Source organism: Delphinapterus leucas, chromosome 6 (genome assembly GCF_059928025.1).
Source record: "Delphinapterus leucas isolate spDelLeu-1000000601 "Yukka" chromosome 6, BTC_Dleu_Yukka2, whole genome shotgun sequence".
Lineage (NCBI taxonomy): Eukaryota > Metazoa > Chordata > Mammalia > Artiodactyla > Monodontidae > Delphinapterus > Delphinapterus leucas.
In genome coordinates this window covers 116,908,947-116,925,241 of record NC_143134.1, presented here as the reverse complement: position 1 = coordinate 116,925,241, position 16,295 = coordinate 116,908,947, and the positions used below count along the sequence as shown (strand labels likewise).

At 59.3% G+C, this 16,295-nt stretch overlaps 2 protein-coding genes across 3 annotated transcripts in view; both read left to right on the top strand.

Moving 5' to 3' along the window:
- NIBAN2 (niban apoptosis regulator 2) overlaps positions 1–16,295 on the top strand; it is a 52,373-nt gene that overhangs the window by 18,175 nt on the left and 17,903 nt on the right. The window contains exons 1-2 of one of the 2 annotated variants that reach the window (XM_030761598.2): positions 10–480; positions 14,047–14,177. In XM_030761598.2, the coding sequence (XP_030617458.1) occupies positions 420–480; positions 14,047–14,177 (192 nt within the window). In that variant the 5' untranslated portion in view covers positions 10–419. Of the gene's footprint in view, positions 1–9; positions 481–14,046; positions 14,178–16,295 lie in introns of those variants that run through there. The other variant, XM_022578679.2, reaches the window with a different exon arrangement.
- On the top strand, positions 2,859–14,039 carry LOC149749054 (uncharacterized). The gene is given in 4 exon segments (XM_089913765.1): positions 2,859–3,368; positions 3,371–3,545; positions 3,547–3,601; positions 3,603–14,039. Coding segments are annotated over 4 exon segments (1,719 nt in total). The 5' UTR covers positions 2,859–3,334; the 3' UTR covers positions 5,058–14,039.

The window sequence follows — 16,295 nt, the reverse complement described above, 5'->3', positions numbered from 1 at the left end:
GTTCTCAAACAGGGGTCCGGGCCTGTGGTGGGCACCCGCCAGCATGAGGGTGCCGTGGCAGAGTGCCCTGGGCGCCCGGTCCAGCCTCAGCGCTCTGCACTGTGGGCGGAGAGCAGGCGTGTGTTGAGGGGCACCACGGCCTGGGGGCAGTTTTGACAGATGGCCAGGGCCCAGGCTTAGAGGACTCAAGCTCCAGTGGGCGTGGCAGGGAAGAAAAGAAGAGCACGCAGGTGAGGGTTGTTGCTGAAAAGTCAGTAGGCACGGGGGTTGGGTGTGAGCGGGATGGAGGTCGGTGTTTACAAAATCACCGTCACAGGTCAGCCGCCTCTGTGCCCGGCGTGAGGGAGAAGCTGATTATCCCCAGCGCACGGAGGAGAATACGGAGTGAGGCACCGGGCCGTGGAGCTGGGGTTTGTTCCATGTCTGTCTGGCTCCCAAGCCAGGGCTCTCTGGGGCAGGAGGACGGGCGAAGTGGAGCAGGTGAGCAGTGTAAGGAGGCTGGTCCTTCCTTTCCATCTTGCATGGCTCTGTCGGCCTGGGGTGTGGCCTTGGCCGTGGCAGGGCCTGGCCTGGGGTGTGGCCTTGGCCGTGCAGGGCCTGGCCTGGGGTGTGGCCTTGGCCGTGGCAGGGCCTGGCCTGGGGTGTGGCCTTGGCCGTGGCAGGGCCTGGCCTGGGGTGTGGCCTTGGCCGTGCAGGGCCTGGCCTGGGGTGTGGCCTTGGCCGTGGCAGGGCCTGGCCTGGGGTGTGGCCTTGGCCGTGCAGGGCCTGGCCTGGGGTGTGGCCTTGGCCGTGGCAGGGCCTGGCCTGGGGTGTGGCCTTGGCCGTGCAGGGCCTGGCCTGGGGTGTGGCCTTGGCCGTGGCAGGGCCTGGCCTGGGGTGTGGCCTTGGCCGTGCAGGGCCTGGCCTGGGGTGTGGCCTTGGCCGTGCAGGGCCTGGCCTGGGGTGTGGCCTTGGCCGTGCAGGGCCTGGCCTGGGGTGTGGCCTTGGCCGTGGCAGGGCCTGGCCTGGGGTGTGGCCTTGGCCGTGCAGGGCCTGGCCTGGGGTGTGGCCTTGGCCGTGGCAGGGCCTGGCCTGGGGTGTGGCCTTGGCCGTGCAGGGCCTGGCCTGGGGTGTGGCCTTGGCCGTGCAGGGCCTGGCCTGGGGTGTGGCCTTGGCCGTGGCAGGGCCTGGCCTGGGGTGTGGCCTTGGCCGTGCAGGGCCTGGTGCAGGACCCCAGCCTCTGGAGACCAATGAGAGTGGAAGTGGCGCAGGGCAGGTGTGGGTGGGCCGGTCCCCCTGCAGGGGGGCCTTGGCACCCCTTCTCCACCTGCCCCAGCTTGGGTCTGTGTTCCCAGAGAGCAGGCACTCCTGGGTCTGGGCTCCCAGAACAAGCCACCGACTGTCAGGTGCCCACAGCCGACTCTGGGCTCTGCCAGGCGGGGAGGGAGGGGCTGGAGGGGATGAGAGGGCCTTTGTTTCCTTCTGTTTGTGTCAAGATGGGAATCGACTTCCTCCCACTAAGGCGGCCTCCTCGAGGTGTAAGGGAAGGGCAGCCCCTGGCGGGTGCGGGTCTGCGGTCTGCCATTGGAGGGTGGGGCATTTCCCTGGGCCTCCACTTCGCGCCCCCTTCCATCCCCCTCCTTCCTCTGAGCATGCTCTCCCACCAGACCTGGGTCGCTGAGCCGTGGTTAAATATTTGCTAACCGAGAAGAGCTTTAAAGGCAGCTTTGTAAGGGATCCTGGCCGGCCCCTCCTGGTCCCGCTGCCTTGCCCCAAAGCTGCCTTCGTGCCGGGAGACCCGGCTCAGCCTCTACCCGGCTCAGCCTCCCTCCCAGGCCTCCGGGGCCACCATTTTGGCATCCGAAACTGGGTGGCCTTCCACCGCGGGTTGTTCATTCAGCACTCGTTTGTCGAGCACCTGTCTGGGCCAGACGTGAGCCTGGCACTGGGTCTCTGTGTCACCACCGCCCCCTGCCCCCCACAGACGGTCACGGTGGTTGCAAAAACCATCAAGGCTGTGGTGGTGGAGACTTCGGGGCACTGGACCTGTCCTGGCGGGGGTGGTCCTGAGGAGGTGACGTCCAAGCCGGGGGAGGAGATGGCCAGGCGGAGAGGGTGGGCTCAGGGAGAGGGTTCCAGGCCAGAGACCCCAAGACCAGAGGCAGTTTTTCTCACTGGGTGCTGAAGCCCCAGACTCCTCTCCCCAGGCTGCTCTCAGGAGGAGCTGGGCCACTGACAAGGCTAGGGGGCCCTGGCTGCCTCTTCCCCACTCCCCCAGCCTTGGTTTCCCCATCTGTCCAATGGAGAGCTTGGACTTGATCTCAGAGGGCCCTTCCCAGGTCCGGTGGCCTGTTTTCAGCGTATGTGCCTGGCCCATTAATGAGGGAACACGCTAGAGCAGGGGTTCCACAGGTGCTGAAGGTTAAGATCACAGCCACGAACCTTTATAAGGCTCACGTGGCCCTTTGTTAGCAGCAAAACCAACATCTCCTGAGGGCGCTTTGACTGTTAACGACAGAAGCTAACATCTCCCGAGGACCCCTAGTCACTGAGTGAGGAGGGAGGGGGAAACTATCACCTTATGCCCGTTTTACAGACGAGGAAACTAAGGCCCAGAGAGGCCATTCTGAGCTCCGCGTTTGCTTCTTGCCTCGAGCTTGGCCCCAGAACACACCTGCCTCTGTGAGAAACCCACTCTCCTCTCCCAAGGCTGGTGCCGCGCTGAGCTCCTGGGATACAGATGTGACCGAGATGCCACCCTGACCTGGGGAGCTGCCAGGCGAGTGGGGAAATGTTGCCAGAGAGTCAACAGGGACTCCTGACTTGCACAGTTCTAGGTACTGGGGTAGAGTGGTGAACAGAGGCTGGCTCGGCTTCATGTCCCGGTTTTGCTCTTGCCTGTGTGAGGTTGGGGAAATCACGTTTCTGAGCCTCCGTTTCCTCATCTATAAATGGGTTTAACGGTAAATCTGGGTGAGGGTTGAATGAAATAATGTTGACGATAATTGCTAACGTAGATGGGAGCTGCCTTCGTGGCTGGCATTGGGCTAAATGTTACATGCATTAGCTCATGCCCCACTTATTATTATAATTCTGTGCAAATGGGAAACCGCAAAGCATTGTGATGGAGGAGATGATGTCTGAGTAGGGCCCTGAAGTGTGGCTAGGAGTCTGAACTGTGGAAAAGAGGGGGAAGGGAGCTTCAGGCAGAGGGCACAGCACAAGTGAAAGCGTGGAGGTGGGAAGGTGGGACATTGGGGAGGGAGGGAGGATTGAGATCCTGAAACTGATTTGGCGCGATGTTTGCGGGCGGCAGTGCACCAGGCCCCATGGCAGGTGCTGAGAGAATTCGGTGATGGATGAGCCTTGGTCTCTGGGGTCCGGCGAGAGCCTTTACAAAGTGCTTCGCGTGACTGTCTCCTGTACGTTTCCACCGCCCAGAGAGCCTGGGTTCGAGTCCCAGCTTGGATTTGGGGTTCTCCACTTGACAGCTGGCTGGTCTTGGACAAGCCACTGGGCCTTACAGCCTCTGTGTCCTCAGTGGGGGTGTTACCTGTACCCACTTGCTGGGGCTGTTGCCAGGGCTCAAAGTGTGGCAGATCCCCCTGCAGGGTGCTGGGCATCACCAGCTGGCATTTTGCTTCACCAGCTGTGTGAGGCCGGGTAGGCTCCTTGGCTGCCCCATGCTTCCGTTTCCCGCTCTGTCCTCGGGGGTGATGAGGACCCTCCTTCTCGGGGCTGTCTTGATGTCCCACATGAAGCACGGAGCCGGCGCACTGTCAGGTGTCCATTGTTGCCGGGCCTTGGCGTGCTGGGGGCTGCTGGATTACGGAGTGAGGCTTTTCCTTGTTCATAACTGGCCCCAGGGAAGGGGTGACCCAGCAGAGGCTCCCTGCAGGGCACCTGAGGCCAGCAGGGAGGAAGCCTCGAGGGTGGCAGCCACCTTCCCCAGGAGGAAGGACAGCATGGTGCACATTCTCATGGCCCCGGGACCCAGCCGCGGCCCCGGGTCGGGCATCCCTTTCTGTGCTGAGGAATCTCTGGGGCGGGTGTGGAGCTGCGCTGCTCAGTGTGGGCGGTGGCTCCCCACCGGGGCGGGGCAGGGCGGGGCCCCGGCTCAGGACCTCTGCCTCTGGCCTCTCACTCGGGGCTTCCTTCCTGTTCCTCCTTTGTGCCAGGTCCTGTCCCAGATGTGGTGGGTACTGCCTGGGGGTATGAGACAGGGCACAGGCCTTACCCACTGTGGAATCAGGGGAGAGGGGGGAGGTCCCACCCAGCCTGGGGACATCCCGGGGGAAGGGATGGTGCGGTGGAAAGTGAGAAGGGAGGGGGTGTCCCTGACCCGGAGGGACCCCACGGGGAGGAAGGGCACCCAGGGGTCTGCGGGCATGCCGAGGAGCTTGATCTTTGTCATAAAGGCAGTGGGAACTGTGGAAATTTTTGAGCAGGGGAGATTCAGGGTGAGAGCTGTAACAAAAAGATCCCCGTGGTTCCTGTGTGTGGGAAGGATCAGAGGGAAACGGGAAGCTGAGGGGGTAGAAATTTGGAGGCCGTGGCAGGGGTACGATGGGAGGGGCCTGGTGTGGAGGTGGGCTGAGCTATACTGGCCTCTCGACCAGCCCGTGGGCAGCTGGGACGCCCACCTCACCCTGATGGCCTTGCTCTGGGGAGCAGGACACGGCTGGGGTGGGAATCCTCTTGGCTCCAGAAGTCGGGTGACCCTGGATCAGTCCCTCGCCCTTGCTGGGTGCTGTCGCCCTTATGGACAAGGACTGGCCTGGCCGGGGGCACCCAGCTGTCCTGTCCCCTCCTGGCTCTGCAGGCTTCCAGCTGCTGGTTCAGGCTCTTCTCACGGGTGGGCTGCCAGCCCTCCTCTCCTGCTGGCCGATGGAGCCTGTCATTACCCGCCTTCCACCAGCTTCGCCCCCCGATTACAGGAGCCCCGTCGGCCACCCACAGGGCCAGTGCTGTGGGGCGCCCCAGGGGCTGGCAGTCTGGAAGGTGGGGGTGAGATGCATTTGCCCAAACTTTTGTTCCCTGTTAACACTCAGACTGTTCTGGGTCCGTATAATTTATAAGCTGTGTGTCCTTGGAGGAGTCACTTAAACTCTCTGAATTTCAGTTTTCTACTATGTAAAGTGGGGACAACACATAGAGTAACTCGTGTAACGTGCAGCCGTCCTGGGTCCAGAGGAGCTGCTGAGCGAGCGGCTGTTGCTGTTATGTGTTAGTAATGATAATACGGGGTGTTGAGCAGAAAGGCCCTGGGCCAGGCACTGAGGGCTGGCATGCCGACCCAGCTCTGTCAGGACGTGCTGTGTGACCCTGGGCGAGTGTCTCCACTGCTCTGGACCTCAGGCTTCCCTGGCTGAGCCAGGTAGATGATGGAGATGGTGGTACTTCGGACAACTCCGTGACACAGGGATGCTCAGTCCCTGCCCCCACTCTGCCTCTGCTGTCCCTTTGGCTCTGGGGTGGGTGGGGTTGGTATCCCCAAGTGCCTCCCCCACCTTCCCGCCCCCGGGCCTGATCCCCTGGGCTCTGGGAACCAGGCAGGCAGGTTGTGGCCCTGCCCCACCCTACAGGGTGCTGCCCTCCTGGTTTCAGTCGGCAAATCTCTCAGCCCTGATACGGGGCTGGGCTCTTGGGTGAGGTGTGTTCCTGGAGCCCACTGGAGGGACCGGATGAGCCAGGGATGGGTCTGGCACAGTGCCCTCAGCTCGGGCCAATCCAGGGCTGGGACCGGCGTGAAGCCCCCATGGTTGGCACAGGGCTGATGTGATCTTGGCTGGAGAGCGTCCTCTTCATCTTGGTGCCTTGTCAGTGTAGAGGGGGTCCCAGACCTGGGCTCAGATCCTGCCTCTGCTGCTTCCCGGCTGAGGGACTTGGCAGTTCTCTGGGGCTCCGTCTCCTCGCCTTAAACATTCCTCCAATTCAGACACCACCTGCCCCAGGGCTGAGTTGAGGATTGGGGGGGATGATTGAGGTAAGAGGCTTAGCACAGGTATGGCGAGTGCTGGGCTTGGGAGGGCCATGAGAAGGCAAAGCATCTCCTTAGCTTGGCACTGGAGGCTCTCGGAATGTACCTTTCTGGGCCCTTTCTCCAAGGACCTCTGTACTCCTTCCTCCCATCCTGAGCTCGGCAAGCCCCTTCTCTCTGAGTACAGTGGCCCCCAGAGTAACCAGGGAACTTGAGGCCACCTTGGGGCCTCCCCAGTTCTGGCCCAGCCCCCGCTCTCTGAGTGCAGGAAGTAGTGTGATCCTTAACTTGTCAGTTTGGAAGATCAGAGATTAACATTCTTCTGGCTGCCTTGCCTGCTGGTGGTGCTGGTCCTGGGGTTGGGCCTGGACAGGCCAGGGTTTGCTCCGCCTGTTTCAAGGGCCTCTCCCTGGGTTAGAGGAACCTTAGACAAGAGGCACTTTACAGGAGCCCCCATTAGCAGCATGCCTCCTCCTTGCCAGGGTGAAGTGCATTATGCTCATTAGCCCGTTGATCTTATAACCTGATCAGGCAGATACTGTTGTGCTGTTTTGCAGAGGGGGAAACAGAGGCTCAGAGAGGGGAGGTACCTTGGCCAAGGTCACACAGCTAGTTGGTAGCAGAGCTGGAACTTGAGCCCAGAGCCTGAATGCCCAGTGGAGACGGTGCCGTGTTTGCAAGTGGGGGTGATGCTGGGTCTTGCTACACCGCCTGCCCCCAGTTCTTCTGTCCAGCCCGAGGGGGGCTGTGGTCAGCTTCCACTCAGAGCTGACTCACCAGCAGCTCAGAAATGGTGCCGAGGGCTTCCCTGGTGGCACAGTGGTTGAGAATCCGCCTGCCAATGCAGAGGACACGGGTTCGAGCCCTGGTCCGGGAAGATCCCACATGACGCGGAGCAACTAAGCCCATGCCCTACAACTACTGAGCCCGCGTGCCGCAACTACTGAAGCCCGCGCGCCTAGAGCCCGTGCTCCACAACGAGAGAAACCACTGCAATGAGAAGCCTGCACACTGCAACGAAGGGTAGCGCCCGCTCGCCACAACTAGAGAAAGCCCGCGTGCAGCAACAAAGACCCAACATGGCCAAAAATAAATAAATAAAATAAATAAATTTATAAAAAAAAGAAATGGTGCTGAGGCCAGCATCCCAGTCAGCTCCTGGGGTGAGCCCAGCACTGATCAGATAATCTTTGAGATTTTAGATCAGCTGAGCCAACAGGGACCCACCCACACATTTTGCAAGTAGGAAGACTGAGGTCCACAGAAGATTGACAAATGAGGACCCAGTAGGAGTGAAGTTTCCCTGCCAGCTCCGACCAGGTAGGGGCTGGAGAGCCCAGACTTCAGTCTAGGCTCTTAGTCATCAGCTGTGTGACCTTGGGAAAGTCATTTTGCCTTTCTGAACCTCGGTTTCCTCATCTGTAGAATGGGGATTGTAAAGCCTGTGTTGCCTGCCTCTAGGGAACAGGCAGAGATGCAGCAAGAAAGTGTAGGGCAGAGCCCTGGAAATTGTGTTGGGAATGAAGAGGCTTCAAGAGGTGGGGGAATGTGTAGGCTTTGATGTGAGACTAGGTTTGAAACCCACCTGTTTCCCCATTTAGGCCAAGTGTCTTTTTTTTTTTGGCTGTGCTGCACTTATGGGATTTTAGTTCCCCAACTAGGGATTGAAGCGGGGCTCTCAGCAGAGAGAGTGTGGAGTCCTAACCACTGGACTGCCAGGGAATTCCCTAGGCTAAGTGTCTTTCAGAAGGTCTCCAAGTCACCCTGAGCCTCAGTTTCCTTATCTATAAAGTGGGGGTGACAATCTATCAGCATTACCTGAGCTCTTTTTTTTTTTTTTTTTTTTAAACATCTTTATTGGGGTTACCTGAGCTCTTGAACAGACACAAGTCCTCAGTGGAAAGGCACCCCAGTCAACTCTGGGAGTTAGTTCTGGGGGCAGAGTCAGGAAGACTGGCTGGTAAGGAGGCCCCTCTGAGTCACCCTCGATGGTCCCAAAGGGTACAGGCTTTGGAGACATGGCTCCAGTCATCTGGGGGGCAGAGCCATCCTAAGAACCAGAGATACAGATGCAAGATCTCTTATTCAACCAGCTCGCCAAAAGACTCCAAAAGAGCCCCTGGGGCGGTGGGCAGGGGGAGAGAGGTTGAGAGAGCCAGAGAGAGTGAGAGAGAATGAGTGTGTGTGTGCGTGTGTGTGCGTGTCTGCCTGCGTGTATTTCTCCCTGGCCTCCATGTCCTGGGCGTGTGTGTGTGTGTGTGTGTGTGTGTGTGTCTGCGTCTGCATGTATGTCTCCCTGGCCTCCATGTCCTGGGCGTGTGTGTCTGTGTGTGTGTGTGTGTGTCTGCGTGTATGTCTCCCTGGCCTCCATGTCCTGGGCGTGTGTATGTGTGTGTGTGTGTGTGTGTGTGTGTGTGTATGTCTCCCTGGCCTCCATGTCCTGGGCGTGTGTGTGTGTGCGTGTGTGTGTCTGCGTGTATGTCTCCCTGGCCTCCGTGTCCTGGGCGTGTGTGTGTGTGTGTGTCTGCGTGTCTGTCTCCCTGGCCTCCGTGTCCTGGGCGTGTGTGTGTGTGTGCGTGCGTGTCTGCGTGCCTGTCTCCCTGGCCTCCGTGTCCTGGGCGTGTGTGTGTGTCTGCGTGTATGTCTCCCTGGCCTCCGTGTCCTGGGCGTGTGTGTGCGTGCGTGTCTGCATGTATGTCTCCCTGGCCTCCGTGTCCTGGGCGTGTGTGTGTGTGCGCGCGTGCCTGCGTGTCTGTCTCCCTGGCCTCCGTGTCCTGGGCGTGTGTGTGTCTGCGTGTCTGTCTCCCTGGCCTCCGTGTCCTGGGCGTGTGTGTGTGCGTGCGCGCGTGCCTGCGTGTCTGTCTCGCTGGCCTCCGTGTCCTGGGCAGTGGCCTCTTCAAATCTGAGTGGAGCCACTGCCTTCGTGCCGTGGATGTTGCGTGGAGGTGGAGGCCTGCGTGGGTAGTGGCTCCCTGAGGTCGCAGAGCACAGTGGTGGCTGCACCCAGACTCCCAGAATTCACGTGCCGTCCTCTTGGTTTCCTAAGGGTGTCAGGACCCCCGCAGGCGGTCCCATGACAGCCCCACGTAGGTGCTCAGGCGCTTTTGTTGACTGATGCGTGAGATGACCTTTCGTGAGCCATTAATCTTTCTGGACCTTGGTTTATACACCTGTAAATGGAGGGTTTATTTACCTGTATTCACCTCGGGGCCATTTGAAGACTCTGCACGTGTCTGTGTGTCGGGCCCTGCTTCTGAGTGGGATGAGCTTACCTCCTAATTCTGCAGGATATGCTGGCAAAGGGGCACAAGAGGGCCCAGCAACTGGTTCTGGGCTCTCGCAGAGGTGGAAGATTATGCCAAGGGAGCCCACCAGGGTCAGGTGGGAACCTGGGTTCCTGCATGGTCCTTGCACCTGTCCAGGTGTTCCCACCCCCTTACCCTTGCCTGTGTAGTTCTCTTCCTCCTAGGGAGCGCTCCCTTTTTCAGGTCTTTATTGAAGACCTGCCGATCCTTATCATTATTATTATTTTGCGATTCTCTTCCTGCTTCTTTTTTAAAAAAGTCTTTATTGGATTTTTTCAAACTATGAAAGTTATGCCTGCTAATAAAACTTTCAAACAGTCCTTACTGTTGTTACGAGCTGAGCACGATGGCTATGATTAGTAGTAACATTTATGGAGGTCCTGAACTGGACTCATCTGTTATGCCCATTTTACAGATGGGGAACTTGAGGTTCTGAGAGAGCTAGGCAGCTTGTGGGGCTGGGTCTTCAGAACTGGGATTCTGAACTCACAGGGCCTGGGGCTGGAGGGCAAGCTCCATCAGTACCCCGCTACCTTCTTATCCTAGAGCATCTGGGTCTGAGTGCAGGAAAGGAGGGAGGATGTGTGAGAAAGTGTGGAGGGTGGGTGAGGCCGGCACTCATCCTCAGACTGCTCCAGCCCAGTCCCTCTCCGTAGCTCCCAGCAGCAACTGCGTCGCTACAACTAGCCAGGGCCTCCCAGTTCCCGGGCCAGGGACCCCTGCAGTCGGCCCTGCCTCTGGAGAGGGGCCACAACCTACTTCTCCTCTGCCCGCTGCGAGGAGGGATGCCCTGTGGGGCCCTTTGGACAGTGGTCAGAGCCGGGACCAGGAGGGGGTCAGCAGGCTGTGGCTAGAACCCTGACTGCCTCGGTCTGGCTCTGCGGCCTCAGGTGAGCCCCTCACCCTCTCTGGCTCACAGTCCCCTTTGGGCTGATGAGGCCCCGAATCCCTGGCACGTGGTGTCTCCCGAAGCCTTGGGAAGAGGCAGGAAGAGCTGGTACAGGTAGGTGTGGAGGAGAGAGGGGCGCCTGAGGCCTCGGGGACCACCCGTGGACACCCAGGCAGGGACGCGTGGTGGGATTCGAGTCATTAAACCCCTCTGGCAGCTCCAGGGAGATCGCCGCTGCAGGGTGGCGAGGAGGGAGAGAGTGGGGTGCTGAGCAGGCCTTGCAGGGAGGGGGCTGCCTGGGCCGTGGCCCCCGAGCTCAGCAGGCAGGAGGTGCCTCTCCAGGGCTGCAGTGCCGCCTGCGCCCTCCTCCGCAGCGTCTGACCAGAGAGGCTGCTGGGGGACTGTTCGGGGCTCCTCCTCTGGGAGCCCTTTGCTCCTGGAGGGGACTGGACCCCCTCCCCTCCCTGCCTCTCCGAGGTCTTTCCAGCCCTGACACCTAGGCCCCCCTGCGCAGCCCCCCGAGTCGTCATCCTCTGCCTTCCTGTGGCACCTCCTCTGTACCAGCACGTGGCAGTTCCTCCCAAGTTGTCTTAGGACATCTCTCAAGAATGTGCTCCTGGCTGCCAAGAAGCCATCCCGCGGCCCTCTTCCGTCACGGTCTTCCCTTTCCAGCGCTCCCTCTGCTGCCAAACCCAAGCTGAGCTACCCAGTTCCCTGGCGCTGCTGGGACCCTCCTCCTGTGGCCCCTAACCTCTCACCCAGCGGGCGGGTGGCAGCGTCCGCAGCCCCTGGGGCGTGGCGTGGGGTGGGCACGCAGTCCTTAGAGACCAGCCTCCCTCCCTATCCCAATCCATTTGGCTCCCAGGTTGGAGAGCAGATTGGGGTACTGAGAGACCCCACATTGTCTGATCTGTTTGGTTCTGGAATCTCCGGTAGCAAAGAGTTTATCTGAAAGCAGGTCCAGGTCTAGACGGTTCTCGAGTTTGGGTAGCAAGGCATGCCTGTGGTGGCGCTTGGGTGAGATCAGGGCTGCTGCAGCCTGTTTGGGGGCGCAGCGCCCATGGGGCTGTCTTCTCGTTTCCTACTCCTTTGAGCGAGGCAACCCATATTTCTGTACCCTGTCCCCTCTCCACCCTCTGCCGGGTGACTTCTCCTCTCCCACTCCTCGTGCCCTCTACTCCTGGACCCTGGTCCCACAGCATCACTTGGATAAACTCTTCCGCATCCCGACGTGAGAGGCCAAGAATGAATTTCCTTCTCGCCTCCTACTCTGCCCCTGTCAGCCTGGATGCATCAGGCCTGTCAGTCTCACCTTCGTTTTCTGTCTCCATCTGGGTCACCTCGTTCTCTTTCATTTCCTCGGCCTCCCCTGGCTTCCTCTTCAACCCACAGTCCTGCCCAACGTGGGCCTCGGTGTGCCCCTCGATGGGGCGATGCCTGGGCCTTCTGGCTGGGCCCTTCCCTGGCAGGACGTGATGCCTGGGCTTAGCTGACCCGGCAGCTGAGAACATGCTGGGAGTCAGACAGACCTGGGTTTGAGTCCCAACACAGGATGGCGGCTTCCTCCTGGGCCTGGCTTCCCTCGCATCAGGGCATATTCTAGCCCTTCTGGAAGTAGTGCTGTGTCTGAGGCTGGGTGCATCAGGGCTGAGTCAGGCATCCTAGAGCTGTTGCTGAAGGACCCTTGAGATCCGAGGGCCAAGCCTACCCGTGCTGCGTGCTGGGACAGTGCCCATTGGCTGTCCGGCTGTTTGAGGCAGAGCTGGGGCAAAACCCTGGGCTGGAGGCTGAGAACCTGGCTCTCCAATGCTGGGTCTGCAAGCTTCCCCATCCTTAACATGGGAAAACAATAACACTGACTCCCTAGGGTTTTTGTGAAGATTCTTTGAGATCCTGCATGTGAAACGTGCCCACCCACTGGCTTGGGTTAGCACTCAGTAAAAGAGAGCGATTATGATGACGATTACATGTTTTATCAGTATTGTTGTTGTCTACGGTCCTGTTTTCTCTGTTTGGCTCCAGTGCGTTACCTCGTCTTCCCCCACCCCCAGCCCGCCTCATCATTTTTCAAAACAATTCCCGTGGTGTTTGAGAGAGTTCTGGTTGTTTATAGTTTTAAAAAAATAGGCATTCAAAGCAAATTCCTCATTTGTTCTCCCCTTCCTCCCCCCCAAACAGAATCTGAACAGACATGAGCTCATTCCAGGAAAGGGGAGCACAGGCCTGTGGAGAGGGACCCATGGGCTGAGCCGCCTCTGGAAGGAGTGGAGGGAGTGGGCCTGCCCGAGACCCTAGGTGTGGGATGTGGCACCTGCTCTCAGCCTCCCTCCCCAGCTACCACCTCCTGGCTGGGCCTCAGGACTGCATTCCAGTTATGCCACTCACTAGCTGTGTGACCTTGTGCCATGACTTAACCTCTCTGAGTCTCGGTGTCCTCTGTAACTGGGGATAACACCAGCCGTACCCCGTAGAGCTATTGAGAGGATTAAAGGAAATGCTGTCCTAGCTGGGTGCCCTTGGTATCCAGAGGCCAGCCATGGGAGGGGACGGCGTCACTTCAGCCCCTTCTCCTCTGAGAAAGGAACAGGTCTTTGGAACCTGGAATCCAAGACTGTCCGAGGTGGTAGGGCCTGTCCATTATTGAGTCTGGTCCTCACGGTGTGCAGGGGGAAACAGGCCCAGAGAGGGGAGCCGCATAGTGGGTCAGCACGAACCCCGGGGCAGGACTCGAGCTGCAGCTACTCAGGACCGGGAAGCCTTGGCCAAGGAGAAGGCGCCCTCGGCATGGGTTACAGCCCTCTCTGGACCTCAGTTTCTTCGTCTGTGAATGGGGACACCCAGGCGGCATGTGCTGGGCTTGCTCTGGTGCCCCAGTACTCTCCTTCTCTATGCTTTAGCCGAAGAGAGAAGCAAAGAGCCAGTGAAAGCAAAGGGGTTGTTAACTTGGTAGATGAGTTGATTTTAGAATGTTTATTTTTTTATTGTGAAAAGAATCATGCTCATAAAATAGTTCAAATGCTATACAAGTGAATAAAGCAGAAACTGAAATTTGCTCTCTGCTTCTCATTCCCACACCCAGGTGCGCCGCCCTTAACAGCCTGGAGTGCTGCCTTCCGGACCTCTTTCTGGAGGTCTCCAAGCATAAATAACTCATAGGCACATGCAGGAATAATTTTAAATGAGATGATATGCAGTGTGGGATTCCGTAGCACTGTTTTCTTTACGTGGCCGAGTACGGACACCTTCCCTTTGTTGGTACGTGTACCCATGTCCCCTTAATCTTCTGACCGTCCTGGGTGAACTGCTAGGTGTTGAATCATTCCCCACGTGCACAATTGGCTTGTTTCTGGTGATTTCTGGTGCATAGATGCCTGCTGTCGTTGTGTGAGTTCTGTGGGCTGGATTCCTATAGGAGCAAGTACAGCATCAAAGGGCACCCATGTACCCTTGGAACTGCATGCAGCTGTGGTCCCCCTCCAAAAAGGCCGTCCCAACTTCCCACTCCCCCAGTTCTGGTTAAGGTGCCTGTTCTCGTCCTGGCTGGTCCTGGCTGGTCCTGGCTGGTCTGACAGGGGAAAACGGAATCTTGGTTCTGCTTGCGTTTGTTCGCTGGCTGGTGAGGCCGAGCGTCTTTTCACATGTCTGTTGGTTTCTCGTGTCTTTGGTGGTTTCTCTGTCAGGGTCATTGCCCTTTTCCCCGCCCAGAGGCTCACCCACGTGTGTGGGAAATGCACCACCCCTGCCAGGAATGCAGTGCAGATGCAAACACGGAGCTCCTGCGGACAATTTTATGAACTGGGATTTGGGGCAAGGCGGGTGCCCCTCCCTGGGGCAGGGTTGCTGCCCGGAAACAACTGCACCAACCTCATGGCCCCTTTGTCCCTCCCTTGCAGAGAAAACGGGGAAGATCCTGACGGAGTTCCTCCGCTTCTACGAGGACCAGTATGGTGTGGCTCTCTTCAACAGCATGCGACACGAGATCGAGGGCACCGGGGCGCCACAGGCCCAGCTGCTCTGGCGCAAGGTGAGAGGCGCTGGGCCAGGGGCAGGGCGGCCTCCATGGCCTCTGTTTCCCATTGTTGCTGGATGGTCTCTAAGGGCCGCACCCGGCTTCTGAATAGGCAGGTGACCTGGTGGTGGTGTCGAGGTCCTTTTAGCACCGTGGGCGACTCCCCCGGGCCAGCCCCTTCGTCAGCAGAGCTGGGGCTCTGAGTCATCTTGACAGGCCTGGTCCAAGCCCAGCTCCTTCTCTTACACTCTGTGTGCCCGCGAGCTATTACCTCACCTGTGGAGCCTCATGTGCTCATCTGTAAACCCAGATGAGCACACCTCCCGAACCTGGTGGCTGTGAGGATTAGAGATTTGTCGGCTGGGTGCCTGGGGCTGGGCGGGTGCTGGCTGACACTGTCATCATCCCTGGCCTTGTCATTATCCCACTATCAGTGGTAGGATTATGTTTGCACAGTAAATATTTGTCCAGTGAGGACTGGAAGCTGCCTGGCTCCAGCCTGGGGGTCAGCATGGGCCGGACGAGGTGGAGAGCCTCCTGGGGAGGGGATCCTGTGGTCGGCCCTGGCATGGGGCCGGGGATGGGAATGGCGCCGAGGAAGTGAGGGGATAGCCGGGGCACTGGTGGGGCTCTGGGTTCCCGGCTGGAAGTCGCCAGGCCTGGGTCTGAGCACGTGGGGTGAGAGGCCAACCCTTGCTCCTCTGGGGGTGCTGCAGGGGCCCTGTGTCAGCCCAGGGAAGTCCTGTTTGAGGGCACTGCACGTCCCATTACTTGGGTCATTCCCTTTCAGTGACCTTCACCCTCTGCCCACTGGATGGCCGGGCAGGTGGCAGAGGGAGGGGTGATGAGAAGGAAGGGTGCCAGCCCCCCTCCTCTGCAGGTGTACCGGCCCTGGAGTGGCTGAGTGGCAGCCCAGAGGCTACTTATTCCTGGCTGGTGGCCCCTGGCAGAGCGCCCAGCGGCTTCTCTCTGGGGATCAGACTGGTCAACCAGCCAACCCCAGTGCCTGGGGCTCGGGGCATTCGTGGCTGATTTCCATGGTTGGCGGGCTGTGAAGTCGCCCTTGCTCGCCTCGCCAAGCTTCCGCCCCCAGTCCTGTCGCCTTCTTCGGGGCTGCCCGGGTCATCCTGTGCTCAGGCTTCGAGGGGCCGGGGGCAGTGCTGTAGCTGAGGGATGGAGGCTGGAACCCCGTGGTCTGGTGGGAAAGAACTCGGGGGGGCCTTGGGTTCAAATCCTTTTATTAACTGGTGGCCGGGGCCATTGATGTAAGCTTCAAGTCTGTTTCCTCATCTGCCAGATGGGCACCTCCTGCACAGAGGAGGATGCGGATTCAGTGAGAGAACAAATGGGGGTGGGAGTCCCCACTTGCTGGGTAACCTTGCTGAGCCTGTTCTTCTGTCTGTGAAATGGTGCCCAGAGGGAAGAGTCATGGGCCAGAGGAGAGAGCAGCTTTGTGGAGGGGGTGGGCATCGCATGGCGCTCTGAAGGCTAGGTGGGATTCGGATTATTGGGAAGGCGTCTCTGGAAGGGGGAACAGTGTGGGCAGGGGCGTGGGCATAGCGGGGTGTGCAGAAGGAAGAGCCCGCAGAGGCCCCGCGCTGGGAGTTGTTTCATTCCACTCCCCGCCCTCCCCCAAAACCAAGTGCCTAAAGATGTGCCTGTTTATCATGAGACCAGGGGGCGGGGCCGCATCACTTGACCGGCTCTGAGCATTTGTGACCCTTTGGTGTCATCGCAGCAGCAGGAACGGCTGGAGGCGTCAAGTCAGTGGAGTGGGAGAGCTGCCACTGAGACTAAAGGATTCCGCCGAGAGACAGGCCCCCAACTCGGGACACACACTGACTGTGACGGGTCAGGTGCTGGGGCCACACTGCCCTTGCTGCCCCCAGACACTCAGGGAGACAGTAAACAGCCCTTTACACGATAAAGTGGGCGCTGTGAAGGAGATGACAGGGTGGACTCAGACAGTGGGGCCTGACTTGTCTGGGTGGCCCAAGAGGGCTTCCTGGAAGAAGGGCCATCTCAGGGGAAGACCTGATGGGAGAAGGAATATCAGACCACGGGAATGGCAGGTGCAGAGGCCCGAAACTGAGCCTTTAAATGGCTGGCCCAGGGTGGTGGAAGCAGGATTCA